This window comes from Hippoglossus hippoglossus, chromosome 23 (genome assembly GCF_009819705.1).
Source record: "Hippoglossus hippoglossus isolate fHipHip1 chromosome 23, fHipHip1.pri, whole genome shotgun sequence".
NCBI lineage: Eukaryota > Metazoa > Chordata > Actinopteri > Pleuronectiformes > Pleuronectidae > Hippoglossus > Hippoglossus hippoglossus.
Window position 1 is genome coordinate 13,821,061 of NC_047173.1, and position 23,842 is coordinate 13,844,902.

Sequence of the window (23,842 nt, forward strand, 5' to 3'; positions counted from 1 at the left end):
AAATAACTTCCTCGAAGGAACTTCACTTATAGCGAATGTTTCTCAAACATAAGCAAATGATGTATTGAGGGACTATTTGTGGCGGCAGATTTAGTGTCCTGGTGAGTATTTAAAGCTTCTGCAGGATAGTGTGTGTGGGATCGACTCAAAATAAACTACAGTCCCTGTGTTCGTCCTGCTACTGACTACAATACAACAACTTTTTCAAAATATATTATTATCCAGTATCGTTATGGCGACCTATTCTTTGTGACTTGTGGTATTATTTCCAGGCTGGGTGGGGCTCCAGATGGGACTCTATTATTATTATTATTATTATTATTATTATTATTATTATTATTATTATTATTAATAAACAGAAGCAGGTGATGAGGGAGGAGACTGGGAAATCAGGTGGTGGGATATAAAGGGAAAAGGTGTCGTCATGGGCAAAGGTCGGACTGACTGATGTCATATTCTCCGATAATCCCGCGCTGCCCTCAGATGATGTTCAACATGTCTGGAGCATCTTTGGATTTCTTTTATAAGAGAAAAGTTTGAGATGACACGAGTGCAGCAATGGCAGATGCCAGATAGCAGCTTAATCCGGGAGGAGGGCTGTCCAAGAACAGCAGAGCTTTCCGACTTGGCAAAGAAATACTGGGGAGATGCCTGGGCGGCGGTCGTATGGCCTATACTTAGAAGCCGTCATAAACCTTGACATTGACATGTGTATCTCACATGAAAAGAGGGTTTTATTGTGAATTATGTCATCCAAGTGGCTACTTTGGGCCTAATTAATCTTTTAACACATCCAGCTCGAGCGACAAAGCAAGAGCGTCCCCTGTTAAGGTCGTGGGGATTAACCAGAGGCTGAAAGCTGCTGGATTTACAAGCAACAAGACCGGTGTGTTTTTTAGTTTTTAAGGAGGCCTGGTAGGGTCCTTTTCTCCTGATTTGTATAGTCAGACAAGGATTTTATTTTTATTTTTATATTTAAATTGCAGTCGACCCAATCCGGGGGCCGCATCCTCTGAGGCTGTAATTTGAAGACTGATTGTGTCAAAGCAGCGTGACCGGACCGTCCCGTTTCGAAGGCTCCTTGAAATGAGGCAGACGAACGCATCCTTCCATCCCTGAGAAACAAAGGGTGGCTCCTCAAGGAGGGCTTTATAGTCTATGTACATTCTTATTTTTTGACCAGTATCAATAAAGTAATAATAACAATTAAAGTAAACAAACAACTCAGATAAAATCAGTGAGGGCTTTTTCGTTAGAAGTGCGTTTTGAGGACGGACTCTCACGATGGCACTGACTCCGCTCGCCTAATTTCCAATACCCCGACCACTGAAGAATGTTAATGGTCTCGACGTGGAGGAGAACTCGAAACATGCACAATTAATTCTTCAGACAAGCCATCGGGACAGTCGAGGCGAGGCACAGCTCTATTTCCAGTCCATACTGTCTGTGAGCAGGAATGCAGCCTTTTTTCTTTTTTTTTTAAAACTGACGTCAGAAACGTATCATCATCATCATCACTCAGTCAAAACACGTGAAAAGAGCTTTGTCGCTGAATCTCCAAAATAAAATCTACACTCCAGCATGATGCATGTGGTGTGAAGTGGAAGCTTTTAATCAAGAGCTCACTCTCTCCTTAAAAAGCCTGTTTTCATCCCTCAGTTGGGACTATGTGGCCTTTCTCTGTAACCAGACCCCTGTGGCCTGAGTTAGCCCATTTATAACTTAGAGTGGGCTCCAGCAGTAAATACTGGGCTTAGGGAAGCATCATGTGGGTCCACTACAAAGAGCGCAAAACCATTTGGTATTGGAGAGTTCACATCACAGAGGCGGTTTAACCATGAGGTCACACAGGGGGGGAATATAGCCGAGGCCGTGAGATGGACGACACTGACACCCTCTGGTTTCCAACAGCCGTCAAACATGACAGAGGAGGACACACATGGTCATTGGGACTCTTCTCTCTCAGGGGGAGAATGAGGTCTTGCTGTTACAGTTAAATACAAAATGCAAAGTTTAATACGGCTCAGGAAAATGTGTACCAGTCTATCTGTCTATCTGTCTGTCTATCTATCTATCTATCTATCTATCTATCTATCTATCTATCTATCTATCTATCTATCTATCTATCTATCTATCTGTCTGTCTGTCTGTCTGTCTGTCTGTCTTTCACCAAACTATTGAATTCACCAACTTTAACAAAAGTAACTTTAAACCGTGACAGTAAAGTAAAACATCTTTTCTTTTATTTATTTCATTTTATTTATTTACAGAAACTGTGAGGAAAACAGAGCAATGTAGATGAAAAGTGGTTTGAAATCAAAGTTTAGGAAGACATATAAAAAAGAGCACATTTAGAGTTTTATACGAGATGATCCGAGCGATACAAAATCTTGTGGACATCACACATCTCCTCGGCGACACCTCTGCAGTAACATCAGGGTGTCCAGGCTGAACTGGTAGGTGAGCTTCTTCTTCACCTTGAAGATCTCTCCGGACCGGGCGTAGTTCCTGAGGGCCCGGGACATCTTCTGGTACGTCATGGGCCTCTTGTTGCCCTTCCTCTGGCCCCACAGCACCGCTACCTGGTTCTTGTTCTTGGAGGAGAACCGGAAGATGCCGGCAGCCGCTGGCACCCAGGACACGCAGTGGGCCATGCTGGGATCCTCCAGCATCTCGAAGAGAAAGTGAAAGAGTCTGATCTTCTTACCTGCAGCCATCAGGAAGTAGGATTTAGGGAATATCACAGCTGCTGTGCCACACCACACCAGTTAGTGCGGCTTACAGTTAATCATTTCCTTAAATACAGCAATTCCCCGAAAATCTCTTCACTGGCGGGATGCCCTTTAGTGGAGACACAGCTGTAAACACTGCGGTTATCTGATAGGTATGTAAAAACAGCTACGGAGCTAAGCCATGCACGGCTCCATTGTTATTTTTCAGTAAAGGGAAGGTCTCTTATTTGCTCTCTTGGTCTTGTTTCCCTCAGGCTACAAGCAGCCGGGGTAATAACAGTATCTATGACCAGAAAAAGCAGAACTCACCACTCCCTGCTGCTGTGGCCGGGCGTTTGGTTGTTTGTCTTGTCGATGCACAGTTTGGCAGTGACCCACCCTCAGGTGGTGCCGCTGCCGTGTTTTGGCCGAGGGCTGGAGGGGCGTCGCGTGCCAGGAACGGCTGAGGTGTAGGTTTGGTGATCTTTGATGGAGGAAATGAAACAGAAAAATGTTCAGTTGAGTTTTGAGTGTCTCATGGAAAACTAGACTGTCACTGAATAGAGCTCATACCTCCGCCAAAGCCCAACAGAAAAAAGAGTTGCCCAAATTAGACAAGCAGCAGCAGCAGCAACGACTAAATTATAATTAGTAAAAAATACACACACAAATAATAAAAGAAGAAGTAAATCATATAAAAAAGTAATAATTTTCCAGAGACAAGGGTAATTGAAGCAGGGCAGGTTCAGATAAAGAGAAACATAACCTATGTAATATATATAATAACACAATAATAACACAGTTCTGTTGCAATCCCCACCCGTTTAGGTGGTTTTACATCTTTTAAGGTCACAGTTCGTCATTTTCTTTGGCAACCAGTCCCCTGAAAAGGTCAGACGGCAATAAAAACATCACATTTCAATGCTCACAGGTGAGTCACAGTACGTCCACAGCTGCTCATACGATGCTTCATCCACAGGTGCACTTCTTTCCTCCGCAGCCTCACTGTGGTGCACCTTGTCCTCTGGAAGAAGCACAAGATAACTCAGAGACTCTTAAAGGATCAAAAAATTGAACTTTGGAGCTTTTCTTCTTACCATTTTCTGCAGAGTTCTGTCGGTAGTACTCCTCCAGGAACTCTAAGATCACCTCCAAATCAGACTGAGCGTCCTGCAAAGAATTCTGATAAAGATAAGTCATCAAAATTCATCTTTGATCAATGCATGAATTGCTGTTGATGCTAACGTCATCCTGTGCAGCGAGTCTGATCTTTACCATCACGGATGAGGTTGAGCTGAACGCGGCAGAGTCCTGACAGTTTGGGAGAATTTCAGAAAACTATGAGGCGCTCAAGGACCCGGCCTCTTATTATACCCCCCCACAGGAGCGGTGCCTTTCTGCATAACCACCAGACGCTCTCTACCCTGGGCTCACAGGAACAATGACCAACCATCCCACACAGCCCCGGCACCAGCACCAGTCAACCCATCAACAAAGCCTCCCAGCACTGACCACATCCTCCCCGCCGCAGCAGATAAGACCCGGCCTGGAGGCAGCCGCTGCACAAAACGCTCTTTTCAGGAAAAACACACTTGCTGCCATATTTTTCCTCTCAGGATGTGTCTTAATTCTGTGTTTTGCAGCGCGTCTGTTGTAATATTTCACCCGAATGGAGAAAGTGCCAAACCTTTCAACACAGTCGTTGTGTTTTTAGTGTGATAAAGTGTGTTTTTGGGGACAAAAGTATGATTGAAATTAGTTTTTAGTCAAGTCAGTAAAATCAAGCACATGGGAGAAAACACAGATTGATTTATTGATCATATTGAAATAGTCCAACAAATTGTGAAAAAAAAGGAAAGTTGATCTCATTACATTATAAATACAACAAGTATAAAATCTTTATCAAGAAAATCATAAATATATACATGTCATTCAACACAATACTTATTACTAGATGCTGCTGTAACAACAGGAACCGTAAGTAAATTATATTACATGTAAATCGTTATTATGATCAACTACAATCACTAATACCATTTTGAATATTTTGGAAATGTATTGGAAACGGCCTTGATTCGAAAATATATGTAAAATTAAATATATCTATGAAATGATTTGTATTTATTATATTGTAAGTGGTCCTGACTGTGTAAAAAAAAAATGACGACAGACTGAAAATAGAAATTTGTCTTAATGTTGAATGATGAAGCTGTAGAAGGGTTTTCAATTATATTTTTCTAGATGTCATATCCTTCAGCAAGACACAATATTATATAAAAATAAACCTTAAATATAGTAACAGTGGCAGCATCAGCTACATGCAGATATAAATGTATTTAGCAAATTTAATGTAGTCTCGTGAAACGGTTTGTAAGGTATCTTACAGAATGGGTCCCACTGAACTTTGGATCAGGGGGCGAATCCAGGAGTATCTTTGACATTTTCACCAATTTCCCAGGGAACAATTTATGTATCACAGATGGAAAACAGTTACATTTAGGGAACTGATATCTATGAGTATGTGTAATTTGAAGGTTGGGCCTTTTCTGAGCTTTTTTTCATAGTTTTTTTTTAAAATTTTTTTTAATAAAGCATCCTCCTCCTCCTCAGAGTTTGGTTGTGCTGTGTGAGGTGAAGCTGGCGGCCAGATCGTAGTCCTCCTGCATTTGGTAGTGGCTGTACCAGCTGTGCCAGTCCACCGCCGAGGGGCTGTAGTAGCTCTGTTCGCCCGGGCTCGGCTGCTGCTGGCCGTGGGCCTCCTCCTGTGCAGGGTGACAGGGCAGCCGCAGGGGCCCCTGAGTGGAGCCCAGCTTGTGCAGGATGTCCGGGTTGAACTGGTAGGTGAGCTTGCGGCGCACTTTGATGATCTCACCCGTGCGGCTGTAGTTTCTCAGAGCTCGGGCCATCTTCTGGTAGGTCATGGTCTTCCGGTTGCCCTTTCGCTGGCCCCAGCACTCGGCCAGCTTCTCCTTGTTCTTGGAGATGAAGTGGAAAGTGCCGCTGCCGCTGTCCGTCCACTGGATGGAGTCGCCCATGTTGGGGTCGTTCAGGGCTTCATGGAGGTATTCATAAAGTCTGAGCTTCTTACGACCTGAGGACACGGAATCGGTCTAATTTTACTCTTGAGGAAATAAGAAAAATTACAATAAACGTGTCAGTAAATTGCTGATGTGTGACGCTCACCTTTCCTCTGTGGTGGTACGATGGAGTAGAACTGAGGGGATTCAGTTGGTATGGAGTGACCCAGCGAGACGTCAGGGATGACCTGAGGCCAGGACTGCTGCTGGGAGACAAAACAGTCAAGTAAAACCTCTGAATATTTGTGCGTCCACACATAGTTTTTTCATTCCTGTTGTGTGAGCACGACTTACAGCTGTGTCGCTCCAGTCGTAGACGGGAGCCGGTGCGTCAGGCGGGTGTGTGACCACGCAGCAGGAGATATGACACTGAGTGCCCAGAGTCTCGTAATGTGGATACTCTGAAAAGAGAAAAATGTCATAAATTAAAACATGAACACAAATCAAATATAAATCAATGGATCAAAAAGAGGGAACATTTTAGGTTTTTAAACACAAAAATACTGTACAGAAAATCTACAAATATAATAAATTGTAGAATAAAAGATTTCTATTGCCGTGTATTTTAGCAGTAAATCCCGCTCAATTTTACTGAGAGTTTTTTTTTGCTGTACCTGAATCGTAATATGAATTATTCGAATGCTGTTGAATCACGTCGATTGCATCCTGGAAGTGTTGGTTGATGTCGCTGTCCAAGGACGTCTAGAAACACACCAAAAATCCATTAAGCAATAACACAAATAAAAATGAATATATGAACTTGTAAAGGACAAAAGTTCAAAATCATATTTGTCCTCTGAATATCTGAAGGATAAAAACCATCAGCCTAACAACTCACCATCTTAAACGTCGGAGTATTTCCTTCCGTCGAGGCCATAGTGCGAGTGCAGCTCTGCAGCTTTTGGACGGCTACATATATGTGCCCCAGACCTCCAGTACCTGTTTACCAGTCATCCAGGTGAGCAGGTTGAGAGGCTGGTCAATTTAAATATGTTCACGTCACCGAGCGATGCAGCCGAACACTTCTTCTTTTTTGGGAAGGACAGATATGATCTGACTCCCGAGCATCATCTCTCACAGCGGAGATTACAATCTACAAACAACAAGCACTTCTTTTATTGTTCACTCGAACCAGGAATACCACCAATTCTCTGTCTGACCGGGGAATTTGCATAGCAGGCGAGATACAGTATGTATCTAACACACGTCCACGATGAGTGCTCTTCAGTTATGCACTGTCCAATAAGTTCAAATATAAAACCTCTAGAGTTTCTGTGAATTCCCCTCAGTGGCCCCTTTGTTTTCTGGCAATAAACATCAAATGTAGAGAAGAATATTTGCACGACATGAGCCTGAGCTCCTACTGGACACAAACAACGGGTAACTGGTAACCCATAAATCATGAATTATCTTCATTGCTAATATCTATATAAATAATAACGTTTATTTGGGTAGCACCATAAACAGATGAAGGCAAATTTGAAGATCACACAGCAATAAAAGAAAACTTTATATTAAATTCGTTGACTTTAATTCCTTTTTTAAATGCTTTTTGGTCTTTCAATTAAAATACGTGTCAAGTTCATTTATTCATTTGTGAATATTTTGGAAGGTGATTGAATATTATAATTCATTTCTTCCATTAAATTGCACAACATTTGAAAAAACAAAGTTAAAACTACTAACATATTGAATACAAACTAAAAACCATTTAACACATCTGCATTCTTCATAAACCTCTTCAATAAAACTGATCCTCTACCTTCTTTTAAAATTATTTTTTATCATTTCATTTAATATTTATTTCATTATAATCACAATATTTTATAAACCTAATGTTTAATCATGTTTTTGTTTTTATTTCATTGATTTAATGATGCTCTTCTTACAATAGGCTCACGGAATCATTATCAAATCTCTCTATCTTAAATACGATTAATGACTATTTGCATTTTCAATTGGCCACGTTGAGCTCCTGATAAATGTCCTTGTAAAGGTTAATGGTTAATACTGTTAAACGCAGCCTTTGTGTTTGTCCCTCCCCCCATTCAAATAAACAGAGGCTTTTTGAGAAGTGCATTTATCTCAGGCGTGCAGTTTTAAATATCAACTGACTTGCTCCTGAAGTTCCCCTTTCGGTCCCGTTAAAGAGCGGCGGCGCGGTCAGGCCCTGAATCCTGAGCTGGAAACCTCACGGAGACTAAGAAAGTGGAGATGCATTATATCGACACATCCCACTGTCACGTGACAGCGTTTCTCAGACCACTTGGTTTTGATGTGATTTGATTTGTGCCATTTGAAATTTCACTCATTTTAAAATTGGTTTTCTTGCTTTTTAGCTTTAAAGCAAAGGGGAGAAAAACAGTCAAGAAAACAAACAGCTGTCATAGTAAATTACCTGCATGTGTGTGTATGTGGGCAAGCATGCAAATGTGTGTGTGTGTGTGTGTGTGTGTGTGTGTGTGTGTGTGTGTGTGTGTGTGTGTGTGTGTGTGTGTGTGTGTGTGTGTGTGTTTCCTGCCTGTGCAGCACGCTGATAAAAACAAAGAACCACAAACCTGGTGCTTGTCTCGCTCTCTCTCTCTCTCTCCACTCAGGGGGACATTTCCTAAATGAAAGATGGCAGCGTGTTGGTGTGGCGCTGCAGCTGAGGCCTGACAGCTGTGAGCCGCCGTCCCACGCTCTTCCAACAAAGTTGTTTCCAGTAGTTGTAGGTTTTTATAAAGAATTAGATAAGAAATCATAAAAGCATAAAACTGTACGGATTGACTGTTCTGTTCCATAATCTTTTCCATCCTCTATTCATTTCTATTCTTTTCTCTTCAGGTCTACTCGTTTTTATTTTTGCTCTATTATGTTGTGTTCAGTTCCATTACAAAGTGTAATGTTGAATGTTCTATTATATTATGTTCTATTATATTCAACTTCATTCTATTCTGCTTGATTCCACTCCGTCCTCTACTCTATTCTATTCTGTTGTGATCTATTCATTTTGTTCTGCTCTAATTCATTGTTCTCTATTCTATTCTGTTCTACTTTAATATGCTGCATTCTATTCTTATATATTGTGTTTACTTCAATTAAATGGGTTCAGCTCATTTTGCTCTGTTCTATAACGTTTTCCTCGATTTTATTCGACTTTATTATCACACACTGGGCACATGTCTCTAATTCTCTCAGACGACATAAATTAGATTAAATGAATCAAACGGGCAACAGACTGTTTTACCTTTAAAAGATTGAAGACATCGAGAAAGTAATAAAACATAAATTAAATTAAATCCAGAGCAAGTCATGGAACTGTCTTTAACCTTCAAATCATTTATACCGCCTGCTGCTCATCATCTCAAATCTCAGCCCCTCACATGTCTTCACTTGCTGCGTAGCTTCATTTCTTTCTGTGTTTTTTTATTTCTGATATGTTTTAGATGAACATTTATTACCTTAGATCATGTAAGACAACTTCCTCATATATAGTTTTTATGCTTAAAGTCCTGGATTGTGTGGTTAACATAGTTTCCTCTTTCTTCTCCTTTTTGTGTCTATTGTCCTCGCGCAGATGAATGAAGGTGAATTGTCTGATTTGAATTGAATACGAAAAAAATATTCTCTTTGACACATTCACTGACATTAATTTAATATTTGACACAATTAAAGGATCATTTGACCTCATTCTGACATGAAATAACAACATTAAATCACCATTTGCTGTAGTATAATGCTTTTATGGCTGTTATCTGGATATTAAAATGATGAGGGTGACAGTAAATCACCAGTAAATGTGCGGTTAGGTTTGCTCAGGTGGGTGTGTTGAGCGTGAGGGAGTAGGTTGGGGAAAAAGACACACACACACACACAGATGAATGTTTATCTGTGAAGGGTACCACCTTCAGTATATGTTCTGGTCTGGTGCAGGCACATGCTGCAGCTTTATTTTTCCAAACAATGAAGCACTTTCCTTCCCCTTCTCAATTCAATAGCTGCGTGCTTGTTGACACCGATGTGGGAACAGCCGCACAGTCGAGCCCATTGTTCTTCTTTATTTACTGTCACTAGATGAAAATCAAGAAGTGTCAAAGCCACTGTGTGTAATTCGTCTATCAGGCCGAGTGCTGTGTGACCGCAGGATTATCATCTTTATGGGTCGGCTCGTGCTCGTGTCCTGGTTGAGAGGATTGGAAAAACACTGATGGACATGGTTGGTCGAGTCGGTGCAGACTCTGTCTTTGTGCTACAATTAACATGCTTTTATTTCACTTTGAAGCATTTTTCCATAACACACTTATTTTGCTTTTATATTCACAGCTAAACACTTTATTCTTTCGCATAGTAAATAAAATGTCATGCATGTTTTTCTCCAGTTCGTCTCATTTGGCTCTTAAAGCTTCAAAAGTTAAATCATATATAGTTTTCACGATTAACTTAGACCTATTCTCCCTTTCTAAGCTAAAGTGAGTTAATTAATTAATGTAAAATTTTATTTTCTGGTTTTCATGAAGGTGAAGGTTTCTTGAAAAGAATATCCCAAAATATGCAAATACTACTACTACTACTATACTTCTACTACTGCAACTACTAATAATAATAATTATAATTATAATACATTAATGAAAGCAATGAGATCGTAGACATGTGCCTAAAAAAGTCCAACTTTTGATGCCTCATATTTTTAGTGCTTCTGGTTAAATGTGATAAGGACGTGCTGTTGCTCTGAGGTTGACATTGGTCTCACTGTAATGATGCTGACTGACCAGTAGGTGACAGGACAGAGTATCAAACCAACAGTCAGCTTCAGTCCACTGTAAGAAGCAAAACTTATGCTCAACAAAACATGTTTTTTTGTGTGTTTTTGTTTTCTTATTGATTCTCCTGATGCAGGGAGGTCAAAGGTCGGGGCTCATATCACGTGAGCAGGAAGTGGTTTCTTGCTCCACAGCACCGTGAGGCTGCGCTGGTGCTTCAGCTTCTGTTGAGACACTAGATTATCATCCCAGTGGCTGTTGGCGTAAACAGGCCGACTGCTTATTGGATTATCCCATGGCACAGCTGGATGACGCTGAGCTCAACTGGGGCAACATTTAAACCAGTTTCAGTTTGGCCACAATCACTGAATTTAATACCGCAACACTTTTTCCACATTTTCATGGTTTTATCAGAGAATAATTCATGGATTTTGAAAAAATTAAAAGAGTAAATCAGGAATATTGATTATTACTGATTTCTATAGTGTGTCCAGTTGGCTGCAGCTTGACTGAACCGACTGTCGGGCCTTGGCGGAGTGGTCGAATCTTCTGAGTGACGTTCTCGTTTGTTTGTTTGCTTGGTTGTTCGTTTATTTGTCAGCAAGATTACGCAAAAACGACCAAACCAATTTCCTCCACACTTGGCAGAGGCCTGGTCCTGGGAAGAAAGCGTCACATTTTGTTGTGGATGCAGGAATTTCTCTCTACTTTCTTTAACTTTGACGAATAAATGATTTAGAACCCAAATTATTTATCTAAATTATTTATTTGTCAAAAAAAGGAAGTGGTCTGATCCCATAAAATGTAGGTAATAAGACAACTTCCTTATTTTATCTTTTATATTTCTACGATAAGAACCACACAATGTGATTGTTCAGGCTTGTTGGGGGGGATGAGATTCTAGTTTACTGAGTTAAATAAACTTATAGTCCAATTTAAATCTACCAATATCCTACCAGTTAACTTGACATATGTTTGGTAGAAGAGGAATTTGTCACTAACTTCTTCCTTCGTGTTGATTTCCGGTTACGTGACGAGCGACACAATCCCACAAAGAAACATCCAAACAAACGTTTCAAGTTTCAGGATTCTTTAAAATTGCAGCTTGTACATGATTTTTTTTTACATTTTACAGGTTTAATTTCCTCTGAGAAAAAAAAAAAAAACAGAAACAAAGGCCATGAGCTCTGATGTGAGCTGAGGTAGCACAAAATGAACCTGAAAAATCGAATGTGACTAATAATGACAATACAACGGGTGAAATCCAGAATTCAGAGAGTGAGGCGGAGTAATTGATCGTGAATATATTTAAAAACAGAGCCTGTGGTGAAAGGGTGGGAGGTTTTATTTTCGGCAGTAGGCCACAGCTCCGTACGCCATGACTCCAACAACAGCTACTAAAGCAGCTCCTCCACACAGCAGCTCCGTGGAGCTCAGAGGTTTGGTCTCAGGAGCAGCGGCCTGTGGCTTCTCTGACGCTGCTTCTTTACTTGAATGTTCCTCCTCTTCTGAAAGAGGGATCTGTGAGAATTTTAGTTGCTGGAGATTTTCTACCGGGGGTTCTGCTGCCAGCGGAGAGAGGATAGACGGAGGGTGGAGCCCCTGAAGGGAAAGGAGTTCCTCAACTTCAGAGATTGTGGTTGAAGGGACCGGGGTGGTGGTCGCCGAGGGGGGATCGAGCCTGACGATAGGCAGAGGAGGCAGGGCCATCGGGGGAACCACCTGCCTGAACTCTGCAGGCTTCTTCTCCACACGAGGCTCCTCTGCTGACACCAGGAGCTCCTGAGTTTCTGGAGCCTGGAGGTCCTGCTCCTCCTCCCTGAGCTCCACCAGCTCCCTCTCCCCACCTAAAACACTCAACACACTCGTCTGCAGCTCCTCGTCGTCCTCCTCCTCTTCCTCCGCTCTCCTTGCCCTCTCCTCCACCGCCTCCTCCAGCATCTCGACCTCCTCTCGCTCCAGGTGAACCATGTCGGAGTTGGAGGAGTGGTTCTCCTCTCCGGCCAGAGCCGCCCCGTCGTTGCTGTCGAGGCTCTTGGCGTCCTCGGCGTCCATGTCGCCCATCGTGGACCAGGACTCTGCCAGCAGGCTCTCGCTCTGCCAGGGCCCAACACTCTCTGGGTGGGTCGGAGGCAGAGCAGCGGGGCTGGGGCTCAAGGAGCTGGCCTCCTCACCTCCTCCATCCCCCCTGCTCCACTCGACTGGGGCCTTTCCCTCCAGAATGACAGCTGAACACTGCAGAGACAAAACAGATCCGTTTTAAATTCCCCTTCCTTTGAAAATCAAGTTCTAAACATGTTAATGACACATTTTGAGTGAAAGAAACAGTCAAGACCATCGCTGAGTATGAAAAATGGATTCAGACTGCCAGGCTTTGTGATGTCACAAACCTCAGAAACCAATCCTGTCCGCTTGTGGGTGGGGCTAAGTAGCTGGAAAAAGGCTCTGAAGCTCCAGACCAAACTCCCCTAAGTCCTGCAGTAGTGGAGAGTAACTTCATACATTTACAGGGTACTTGTAGTTTACTTGAGTATTTCCATCTCAGTTCTTTTAGTTTTGCCATGAGTGCAGTTCAGTATCTTGGGGAAGACTGGGAATCGAACTGCCGACCTTCTGGTTGGAGGACAACAAGAATATTTCTTCACATGATGAAATGATATTGTGCGGCACGGCTACACGCTCTCCTGCTCATCAACTTTATTTTCTTACTTGGCTGAGTTTGCGGTGACGTCAGTGACACTGTGACTGGAAAAAGTTGTTCAGGGGCCGCCGTGCAGTACAGTGGCCGTGACTATCTATAGCCTCGACCTGCATATCTTACTATGTTTAGCCACTATATGCATCTCCATCTGTCGCCCACGAGTGGAAGCTATTTCAGAGATTTCACACGCGTGAGAATCCGGCCAACATAAAATGGAAGTGACTTATCCTTCATTACGTCTGAGACATCAAAATTACGTCTGTCCGCCTTTGGTTCGGACCCAAACTTGGATTTTCGCTTAATTTCTAAATTAAAAAATCTCAATTTCTAAATGTACTCAAATAATATCACAGTATAAATGGCTTTTTGAATGAATTCAGTTTGAATGTACCTTAGTTGACCCACTTCACCCTCTTGTCACACGTCTCAGCTTTGATTGCAGAAAGGATTCAACCCCCGCCCCCGTCGGCCCCAGAATAGATTTTCTCAACACTCGCTCGTCTCTCACTAATGTTGTATCAGACCCACAACATATGGTCTGTCTGTGTCTCCTCTGGTTTCACATCATGTCGCCTAACAAGAACAAATCCTTCGACAGGGGCTTGTGTATCCGTTACATTTACACTCAACCCTATTTGTAAGTCCATCCTACACATTAAGAGCTAATGCTGATTAATGTTGTTTCCTGTTTCAGTTTGTAACATTGCTCTGGAAAACAGAAAGATTAAATGCCAGGAATGAGCTTGAAAGAACTGCTGATGTATGTTTCCATGTCTGAGAGAAATTCGATGAATGTAACCTGCAAAAAAGATGCAGGATAAAAGTCTCCTCTAAATTTACATTCACACATGCACGCCTGTGTTTCTGTTGCGTTGCCTCACAGGGGAAAGTAAACTCGCTCCCTGACAGTTGTGTAACAGTTTGGTGCTTTTCATTCAACTCAGCCTTTGGACTCTGAGACGACAACAGCTCGACACAATCACTAAAAATCGTAATAATCTCTGAATTAGTCTTTGAATCAACATTTCCAGCAATTCAACTAAATCAGCTGATTCTTCACTTGGGTGGAGTCATTTATTCAACTGAGCAATCCTCATTTTCTAGCTGTACAATTTCAATAGCGTATATGTGCCACCCTGTTTACATATATATATATTTTCTTCATATTTCCTTGTGTTTATATTGCATGCTCACTTATTTATTGCTTTTACACAAGGTTTCTTATTTTTACTTTCCCCATTGTTGCTGTAACACGGCAAATTTCTCAATTTTGGGACTAATGAGGGATTATTTGAAATGTAAATATATTTCTATTTTATTCATGATTAATTATGAATTTAAATATATAACCCCCCCCCCCCCCCCCCCCCCCCCCCCCCTGCTAAAGGGTTAGCTCCACCCTGAGTCTCCCAGACATCACTGATTTAATGACCCATTAGCTGCCATGTCATCCTTCTACAGAGACAATATGGCAGATTGCAGTGCCACTCTCGGGTAAAGTTGTCCACACAAACATTTAAAAGCTTTCATACACACACACACACACACACACACACACACACACACACACACACACACACACACACACACACACACACTGTCTGGGTCCCTGTCTGCACACAAACCAATCAACCTTTTCTTCTCTGTGATCCTCCTGTATGTACTGGCCTACTTGAGTAATTGGATTGCCATTGATCCCGTCCGAGAGATAACAGACTCATAGTGAACTGAATGATCAGTGTGATTTAGGCAACGCTTTCTGTGCTACTGTGCGATGAAAACAATTTGATGTCAGACACCACGATTTACAAGAGGTCACCTTTCAATGTCAACGTGGGAGACGAAGACAAACCAGCTCCTCGCGTCTGTGCCTCTGTGCTGCAGAGTGAGATCTTTACCCTTCACCACATCAGTGACCCACAACGACCCCTCTAACCCTGACGTGTTTACATTTGATACACTCATCGCACAAAGGCCTCGAAAAATCAAATCACAGTCTTGATTCTTGCAGCAAAGTGCAATCTTCCTCACTTTTCAGACCTTCCTGTGATTTCAAGCTTTAAAACTTTCTGCAATGTGAACAAAGAGGAATAGTAACGTCCCGGTGTACCTGTGTCCTCCTGGTGCTGTGCTGTGTGAGTCTTTAGATGACGAGCAGAGGCTGGAAATCAAAGTGAGATCCAGACACGAAGCCACGGAATAACAGAGAGGCAGACATGCACACTGGAGCTGGCACAGGAATGACAGGATGGACGAGCTGTTCTGTCGCTCTCTCTCTCTCTCTCTCCCTCCCTCTGTCTCTCCCCCCCCCCACCCCATTTAAATCCATGACATAACAGTTGGCTGCAGAGGACACAGTTGTGACTTTGCTGTCTGTCCTCGGTGAGAATAAACATGACTAATGGAAGTAAATATTGAAAAATAAATGACAGTTTAACCGTGAAATCAGACTTTGACCTGTGTGTCCATTGTCTGAGGGGTCGACAGGGGTCAGTGGGTGAGCGTCTCGTTCAGGTCAGTCTTCTGAGTTCATTGTTTACGGCTCAAACAGCAGGTTAAACAGTGTGTGCCAGTGACACTCAGTGGAAAATGCATGTCAGACGGGGAGAGGGGCTATTTCTGAAGCTGAACTTTCCACCTTCTAGTTCCCTCTGCTGGCAAGGCATGGACAAGACAGGGACCTGCGCCAGGAGGCTCCATGTGGTTCACTATCACAGTATAACAACATATACACTCTCAGCTATTTTTAAGCCTCAAGTTAAAGTTTGTCAATTCACTGCATAAAACACAGTCATAATAAAACACTTTCTTTTATATCATATAATAGAAATAATATAGAATAAAAATATGACATTGGACTTACGTTTCATGCCATTAACCATAAAAAGAGTACATGCAAAACATATAATAATAATAACAACACATAATAATAATACTAACGTGATATATGGAGTACTTTTCAACACAAAGTACAAAGTACTACACAACAGGAAAACAAATGGTTAAAATACAGAAGGAAGTACATGAATAATAATAATATCATCCCAAGTAAATTAAAGAAAATGCCTGTCATATATTATTATTATATCTATTAATTATAAGAAACGTTGTTCATATATTTTTTTTTCATGGAAAACTAAAACGCAAATAATAAAAGATAATGCAACCTCAATGAAAACGGAACGAGATGTCATCTTAAGTAGTAATGTTGTGAATATTATATATATATATATTATTATTAAAATGTACTATCATTTAATAACATTAAATCGACGGTAAAGCTTCAATAGAAACGTTAAATTAAATATATATTAATTACTATTTTCTTCTTCTGCACTGAGGTAAGCGCCTCTCTGGCTCTCGCACCTGATTGGCCGCTGGGCCGGAAGTAAACATCATGTGACCTCGGGCAATCAGCTGACCCTCCGTAGACATCTTTGAGAGTCACGACTGCGGCGATTAATTCAAAGCTCTTCCTCTGAGACTCTCCGGTAAATAAAGCTCCGACAAAAACTCACATTACTCGATTCTATTCGCACGTTCGTAGACGATGCTCCCCTGTGTGTGTGTGCGGGTGCGTTTGATTCGTGTGTCATTCGGTGTTTTCCTCTTGTGTGGCAGGACCCGGGCGGATCTTCTTGACAACTGCAGCCATGGCGCTCAGCGATGCCGACGTTCAGAAGCAGGTAACGAAGCGACTTCACCTTCAGCACGACACGATTCAAACGTCCACATCCGACTAGCGGGTGAAACGCAGCACGCGCCGGGTTTGCTCTTGTCATCACGCGGGCTCAGTGTTTCCACCGGCGGCCGTTTTCATTGAAAACGAGCGTCTGTGCAGGAGGATGACATTGACAGCGTAAGCTAGCACCGAACCAAACACGAGCCACTCCACCAGTTTAGCTGCTGGTTTTTAGAAATGAGAAATAAAGTGGTGGTGGAAATAAGAAGCCATTTTGTGTCCAGTGTTGTGTGGAGGTTGTAGCTGGGACGTGGAGGCTCATATTTCCACCTGATCACATGATGAACACATGTCAGGGGCCTGATGAGGAACTGGGGTGAGCTTCAGGCAGAGGGAAACAAAACTACACAAGCTAATGTAAAACTACACGAGCTACTGTGAAGCTAAAGAGGCTAATTATCTGCTTCATTCTGGGGCTTACAAGTCATACATGTGTGAAAGTAAACCAGCGGAACTATTCCTCATCGGGGTGTGAGAAACTGCATCAGTCACTTCACAGCAACACAACAAAACTCTGCTTTCATTGTGAGAAAAGCTGCCATCCAGTGTGTCAACAGGACACAAACGTACAACAGGACACAATGTACAACAGGACACAACATACAACAGGACACAACATGCAACATACAACCGGACACAACGTGCAACCGGACACAACGTGCAACCGGACACAACGTGCAACCGGACACAACATGCAACAGGACACATCATGCAACAGGACACAACATACAACAGGACACAACATGCAACGTGCAACCGGACACAACATACAACATACAACCGGACACAACATACAACATACAACCGGACACAACATACAACAGGACACAACATACAACCGGACACAACAGGACACAACATACAACCGGACACAACACACAACAGGACACAACATTCATGAACTCATATTATATTTCAAAGTCCTCCGTCTACCTGGAGGAAAAATATATTCTGTGTTTGTAAAGTTTTATTCATTCAGTTTATTTCAGTCCATACAATCAAGTCATTCGACATAACTATTATATTTAATAATTATTTTCATTTTAAAGTTTCATTTATTTTTAAGGCTCCTGAGTGAAGGATGTGGTAGTTTTCACTCTAAACAGTAAAACATTTTACAAATCAATTGTCACTGAGTTTGCACAATGCATAAGTATTATATTAATATTTGTTTAACTTTTGTATTGCTATTGATGAAAATAGTGTATATATATATATATATACACATATACATACACTCACCGGTGGAAATGACATTTGACCTTGCTCGGTTTGTCCAATGTGACCCAAAACTGACATTTTTTGCTAACTGATTAACTGAGATTTCTGCTACGTTCATATTGTGTGTTTCACAAAAAGAAAAACCGATGGAATTTTCAGCCTTTATTTTATTATTTATCTATTTGTTGCTCATTGGATTATATTTTTAAGTAGGTAAAAGCCTCATCTGAAATCAAAAAAACAGTTTTTGGCTCATTTGTTTTGACCCATGAGCAGCAAGTAGAAATAGTTTTGTCTCGAGATATAAAATATAATTTACTTATAATAAAACTTCACGATTCAACATAATCCCTGCGGGCACTTTCAAAATAAAGTTAATCCATTAAAGAAAATGAATTGGGTCGTCCACTGAGAGTTGGTGGTTCGATCCCCGGCTCCTCCAATCCATTTGAACTGAACCTCAAATTGCTGTGCCTGCAGTGTGTGAATGGTCACTGGTGTATGATATAAAAATTAACCATTTACAGCTTCAGTTTGAGGAAGTCAAATCACAATTTGGGAAGTGGGTTCTTTTTTTTATTGTGAAACATCCAGAATATTTTTTTTCACCCAGATCGTCCGAAGAGTCTTTGGTGATCCTGGAAAAACCCTGCTGTGGTTTGGAATGTGTCACAGGAGGCAGATTCAGAGGCTAAAACCTGACAAATCCTGCTTTGGTGGAAACACATTTAATATATTTTTTAAGTGACTCTTAATGTTTCTCTTGTTTGTGTCTCGCAGATCAAGCACATGATGGCCTTCATCGAGCAGGAGGCCAACGAGAAGGCAGAGGAAATTGATGCAAAGGTATAAACACACGTGCACATCAGCTCTAGACATTTTTCATTTGAGGTTTTAGACAGTTTTATCCCTTTTGTGAATGAGTCAGCAGCGGAGTGACGGGAAAGAATCAGAAGTCACCAGCTCAACTTGAACTGGTCATCGTCAGCACCTTCAGTCCCAGAGGGTGTCTGACTAATCCGTCTCCAATGTTTGGAAAACACGAATAAAACCTATTCACCCCAATCTTTGCACAAGGGTTCATTAAATCCAGGCCTGTAATGTTGCACTTGTGTCCTTTCAGAGTTAGAAGTTTATTGTAGCGCCCCCAACTGACCAGGCAGTGTAGAAAGTTGCCAACACACAGAGCCAAATACAGTTACATTTATTTTAAGCTTCAAGAGTATGTTTTTCTTTCTAGCTGCAAAAGATATATATTCATAATAAAATGTTCTTTTGGACCAAAATAAGGTAATGAAATATTATGTATAATAACAACAACACTAAAAGGAACTTTCAGGGTTAACACAATAATTTGATAAATTTATTATACATCATAGTTTATTTTGTTTGTTTGGGTTTTGGGTTGTTAGTTTGGTTAGGAAATAAAAAGACAACGTTTCCTTTTGTTCAGGGAAACTGGACACTTGATAAACAAATTAACAAAGAAACAAAAAAAATGTGTAGTTCCAGCCATAGTTATACATATTAACATAGTTGTGACGTATTATAGATCACCAGGCCGTGCAGATGTTTTATGGACACACTTTAATTCTTAATTCTGGTGTTGTAACGGAAGATCCCTGCCGCCTCTGAGTGAACTGTGTCTCCCCCTGCAGGCGGAAGAGGAGTTCAACATCGAGAAGGGCCGTCTGGTCCAAACTCAGAGGCTGAAGATAATGGAGTACTACGAGAAGAAAGAGAAGCAGATCGAGCAGCAGAAGAAAATGTGAGTCATGACGAGACCTCACAGGACACAGCGAGTCCTGCCTTCCGTTTTCAGAACAAAGAAATGACTGTGTGATGCCAAGTTCCTGTGATTTTATTTATTTGGCTTATCCCACAATGACTCTTTTGTGTCTCCTGGGTTTTCACAGCAACAAGCATAGCTCCCTTAGTAATCTAAACAGAGTGTGTTTTATCTGTCAACATTACAGTCAAATGTCCAACCTGATGAACCAGGCTCGCCTGAAGGTCCTGAAGGCCCGAGATGACATGATCTCCGTAAGACGCTGAACACCATCCTGTTGATGTGCTGAAATATTTAATGTACATAAAGGAGCAGGAGAAGGAGATTAATAAATGATTCTGTGTAAATGATGAAACATTTGTGTGTCTGGATCAACAGGAAATGCTGAATGAGGCTCGCCAGCGGCTCGCTAATGTCGCAAAAGACCCGGCGAGGTATCCATCTCTCTTGGATGGATTGATCCTACAGGTTCGTTTGCACTCTCACTTTACATAAAGCATGTGCACTCAGTTACCACTTTATTAGGTACAGCTACCTATAGTGTAACAACCTAATAAAACAGTGCTGCAACAAATCCTGATGTTCGGCTTACGTCGAAACAGTTGCAGAGGCTAAGTCAACTTAATAGTGGTTGAATTGTTTGCGTTTTACAGACAGATTTATATCAATTCTTCAATTCTTCCATACTTCAAAGTGTACATGTAACTCCCTCTAAAGCTGTGATGCTCAACCCAGGGGTCCCAAGATATTTACTGGGCATCACCAGATGGTTGTGGAAAAAAATATTTTAATATATTCAAAATAAAATCACATGTTTTAGATTTTTATGAGCATTTTTTTACCTTAAACTTTCTGTACCAGTGATATGATGCTTTAAAATGTATATTATTGCATGTGATTGTCTGATTGTAGTTGTTGTGGGTTGTGGCTCAATAAGTGGAAAGAACCACTCCTCATAACCGTAATGTTCAGAGGAGTGGTAGGGAAGGGAAGGGAAGATAAATAAAAGGACTGTTGAATATACTGCTTTTGTTTTAGCTATGTGTACCTAACAAACTGGCACCTGAGTGTGTATTGTGTATTTATATGATAAGACTGTGTTGACGTCAGAAACTGTTTTATAATCTCTTACACCAGGGATTCTATCAGCTTCTGGAGCCCAAGGTGACGATTCGCTGCCGCAAACAGGACGTGCAGCTGGTACAGGTGAGTGAAGTCAGCGAGTGCACGTTCAGACTCGTCAGGGTAAACATCAAATAAAATAGGTGAGAACTAAAGTATGTCATGTCCCCTTTTAACATCTAAATCAGTTTACACGAAGCCTTGTCAGCTGCAAGGATTTGTCTCCTTCTCCCCAAATAACTGTCACTGCCCAGTGAATCAAAATGAATCACATTAAGACAAAAATAGCCGTGAAAAGCTCCTCGGTGGCTTTGCTGCTTTTGATAGGAACACGCTAATTACGTGGGCACTGAGGAAACGGCTGCAGGAGCACAGGTGCTGCGGCATGTAGCATGTATGAGGGGTCGGGTCGCGGGTCGTATGATAACGGGTCCGGGCAGGTACCAGGTTTTACTTGGAGGTAATTGCGGATAACGGGTCAAGCTAGGTACAGAGCTTTGCAATGTGATTTAAAATATCATAGGTGCATGTAATAAGACATATTAGCAGAGGAAATTGATTCTTGAGTGTGTGAGATGAGTATAAATGAGATTTCCCTGTGACTCTTCTCTCAGGCGTCCATCCAGAGGAACATTCCCATCTATAAAGCAGGCGTGAAGAGCAACCTGGAGACCCGCATCGACCAGGACAACTTCCTCTCCCCAGACATGTGAGCACGTCACACTGGAAACTTAAATCAAACCTCGCACGGGGAAAAATTGCTCCGCAATGTTTTTAGCATCTTTTTTTAAATGTTGACGTCTCCGGATGTGATGTTTCTCCTCTCGCAGCTCTGGAGGGATTGAGATCTATAACAGCAACGGGAAGATCAAGGTGGCCAACACTCTGGAGAGCAGACTGGACCTCATGGCTCAGCAGGTAAGAAACAGAGATGGCTCATATTCAATCCTCCTTTTTATCCCTGTGTAAATATGCCTCGAACATTTTTTTTTATTTATCTATCAGCATATTAAATAGTGTCTTGGTTTTGTCTTTGACAGGTTTTTTATGTCTAAACTATTTACATGTCCCATGTATTTTGCCGCTCGCCTCTTGAGTACATTAATAAATAAATAAATCAACCAGCAGCAGCAAACAACACCTGACATGGTTAAATATTGTCTCCGCTTAAAGTGATGTATAACAAACAAGGAAATTAGAGCTCACACATCCTCCAAGTCCAAACAGGTCCCTTGTATTTGATCAGCTCCACCAAATTACACACTCATACATATCCGTCACCCAAATATGCCTGGTTTCCCAAGATCCATGAACCCTTTGGTGAAGAGTTTGAGAGAAAACACAACATCCTTGGTGAAAGTAAAATGTCACATTCCTGTACATGTACTGTTCAGCTGGAGACGGTCGACAAGCTGTCATCTGGTGAATCAACTATAAATGGTTTGGTCACATTCACTCGTAGTTTCATAGTTTTCAACTGTCTCTTCATTCATCCGATGACATCAGGTGTGTTAATGATTTTACTCCACATTTAGCTTAATTCTTTCTCCAGTCGCGGTCTGTCCCCGTTCAATGAAGCAGAGCGGACTTTAAGGTCAACAGACGTTTAATGGTCTGAAATTGAATTACCATTTAAAATAAACCAAGCGAAGCACTTAACAAACATCTTCCAGCGTCTCTGATGTTAGTATTATCATAACAGTCTGATTTCCGTTGTCTTATATAAGAATCAACCGAGCATCTTTGGGTTTTGGACAAAAACAATTTTATTACGTCAATGATGAATGACGTTTTTCCTTCTTTTCATCCAGGTCCGGTGTTTTTAATTTCTTCTTTTATCGATCAAGCAGATAATCTGAAGATGAATCCACGATGACCATCATCTCTTTTACCCTCCTGCTCATACACACGTTTTCTTCTGTGTCCGCAGATGATGCCTGAAGTCCGAGTGGCTCTGTTTGGCGCCAACCCAAACCGCAAGTTCCTGGACTGAGTCGCTGTATCAGAGGAAAACAAAAATCCCCCTTTTTATTTCTTATGTTGTCAAATGAAAGACGTCATTCCTCGTGTCTGCGAAGCGACGGAATCTCCGACAAAGAAGAGACGTGTTGTTGTTGTGTGATGTGTTGCTGTATTTTTCTGTGCATTAAGGGACGAGATAAACGCTGCAACTACAGCAATTACAGATGTGCATCATCATCCTCCTCCTCCTCCTCATCCTCGAAGGTACTGCACAGCTGTGGTGGTTTACTCCCCCCTCCGAGGGTCTCGGTTTACACTGATGAGTCGGGGATGGCTGGATGTTTTAACAGGTCGCCCTCTAATTGAATCAGGCTTCATGACACGCACACGTCATCTGTGTGTCAGCTCTCCCTCTGTCATTAACCTCTCCCCCACATTACAAGTCGCATGGGGCATTGTGTTGCTAATGGGTGTCTGCTCCAACCAATCACAGAGGCAAAAAAAATGGCGTCCGTGAGACAAAACCCCAAGACCGTGCTTGACCTTCCGCAGTTAATTTATTGCCGTTGCATCGACTTGTCTGTTATTCTTCCGTCATGAGTTCAAGAGTGGGTGCTATCATTCCAGAGCGGGCACTGTATGTATATGAAGTTTCCAGAGTAAATTATACGTATGTGTGGTTGTTGTTTTATCTGGGTTTTTTTTGGATTGTGTCTCAAAAATGTTAAATTGTGGAAAATGTAAAACATAATAAAATATAAATCATTAGTACCAC

General features: G+C 41.7%; 4 protein-coding genes across 7 annotated transcripts; 1 reads left to right on the forward strand and 3 right to left on the reverse strand.

Moving 5' to 3' along the window:
* Positions 1–2,122: 2,122 nt before the first annotated feature.
* Positions 2,123–4,868, reverse strand: spi2 (Spi-2 proto-oncogene). 2 transcript variants are annotated; one of them, XM_034578090.1, is made up of 5 exons: positions 3,987–4,868; positions 3,809–3,881; positions 3,641–3,735; positions 3,042–3,195; positions 2,123–2,707 (listed from the first exon to the last, which is right to left on the reverse strand). In XM_034578090.1, exons 1-5 carry the CDS (start codon positions 3,987–3,989, stop codon positions 2,400–2,402), a joined length of 633 nt encoding a protein of 210 aa, XP_034433981.1. In that variant the 5' UTR covers positions 3,990–4,868; the 3' UTR covers positions 2,123–2,399. The 2 variants fall into 2 exon arrangements, with proteins under 2 accessions (XP_034433981.1, XP_034433980.1); XM_034578089.1 differs by having other exon boundaries at positions 3,809–4,868.
* Positions 4,869–5,289: 421 nt separating this feature from the next.
* spic (Spi-C transcription factor (Spi-1/PU.1 related)) lies at positions 5,290–7,077 on the reverse strand. 2 transcript variants are annotated; one of them, XM_034578079.1, is made up of 5 exons: positions 6,627–7,077; positions 6,403–6,490; positions 6,083–6,189; positions 5,895–5,991; positions 5,290–5,802 (listed from the first exon to the last, which is right to left on the reverse strand). In XM_034578079.1, exons 1-5 carry the CDS (start codon positions 6,663–6,665, stop codon positions 5,318–5,320), a joined length of 816 nt encoding a protein of 271 aa, XP_034433970.1. In that variant the 5' UTR covers positions 6,666–7,077; the 3' UTR covers positions 5,290–5,317. The 2 variants fall into 2 exon arrangements, with proteins under 2 accessions (XP_034433970.1, XP_034433969.1); XM_034578078.1 differs by having other exon boundaries at positions 5,895–5,994; positions 6,627–7,075.
* A 4,526-nt stretch (positions 7,078–11,603) lies between these two features.
* si:ch211-214j24.14 (bcl-2-like protein 13) lies at positions 11,604–15,505 on the reverse strand. 2 transcript variants are annotated; one of them, XM_034578080.1, is made up of 2 exons: positions 15,342–15,505; positions 11,604–12,765 (listed from the first exon to the last, which is right to left on the reverse strand). In XM_034578080.1, the coding sequence occupies exon 2, from the start codon at positions 12,592–12,594 to the stop codon at positions 11,875–11,877; it is 720 nt and encodes a 239-aa protein (XP_034433971.1). In that variant the 5' UTR covers positions 12,595–12,765; positions 15,342–15,505; the 3' UTR covers positions 11,604–11,874. The 2 variants fall into 2 exon arrangements, with proteins under 2 accessions (XP_034433971.1, XP_034433972.1); XM_034578081.1 differs by lacking the exon at positions 15,342–15,505 and adding an exon at positions 12,921–13,003.
* Positions 15,506–16,633: 1,128 nt separating this feature from the next.
* atp6v1e1b (ATPase H+ transporting V1 subunit E1b) lies at positions 16,634–23,841 on the forward strand. The gene is made up of 10 exons (XM_034578088.1): positions 16,634–16,722; positions 16,853–16,917; positions 18,975–19,040; positions 19,853–19,962; positions 20,171–20,237; positions 20,362–20,451; positions 21,121–21,189; positions 21,720–21,814; positions 21,936–22,023; positions 23,036–23,841. The coding sequence occupies exons 2-10, from the start codon at positions 16,885–16,887 to the stop codon at positions 23,096–23,098; spliced, it is 681 nt and encodes a 226-aa protein (XP_034433979.1). The 5' UTR covers positions 16,634–16,722; positions 16,853–16,884; the 3' UTR covers positions 23,099–23,841.
* The last annotated feature ends 1 nt before the right edge of the window (position 23,842 follows it).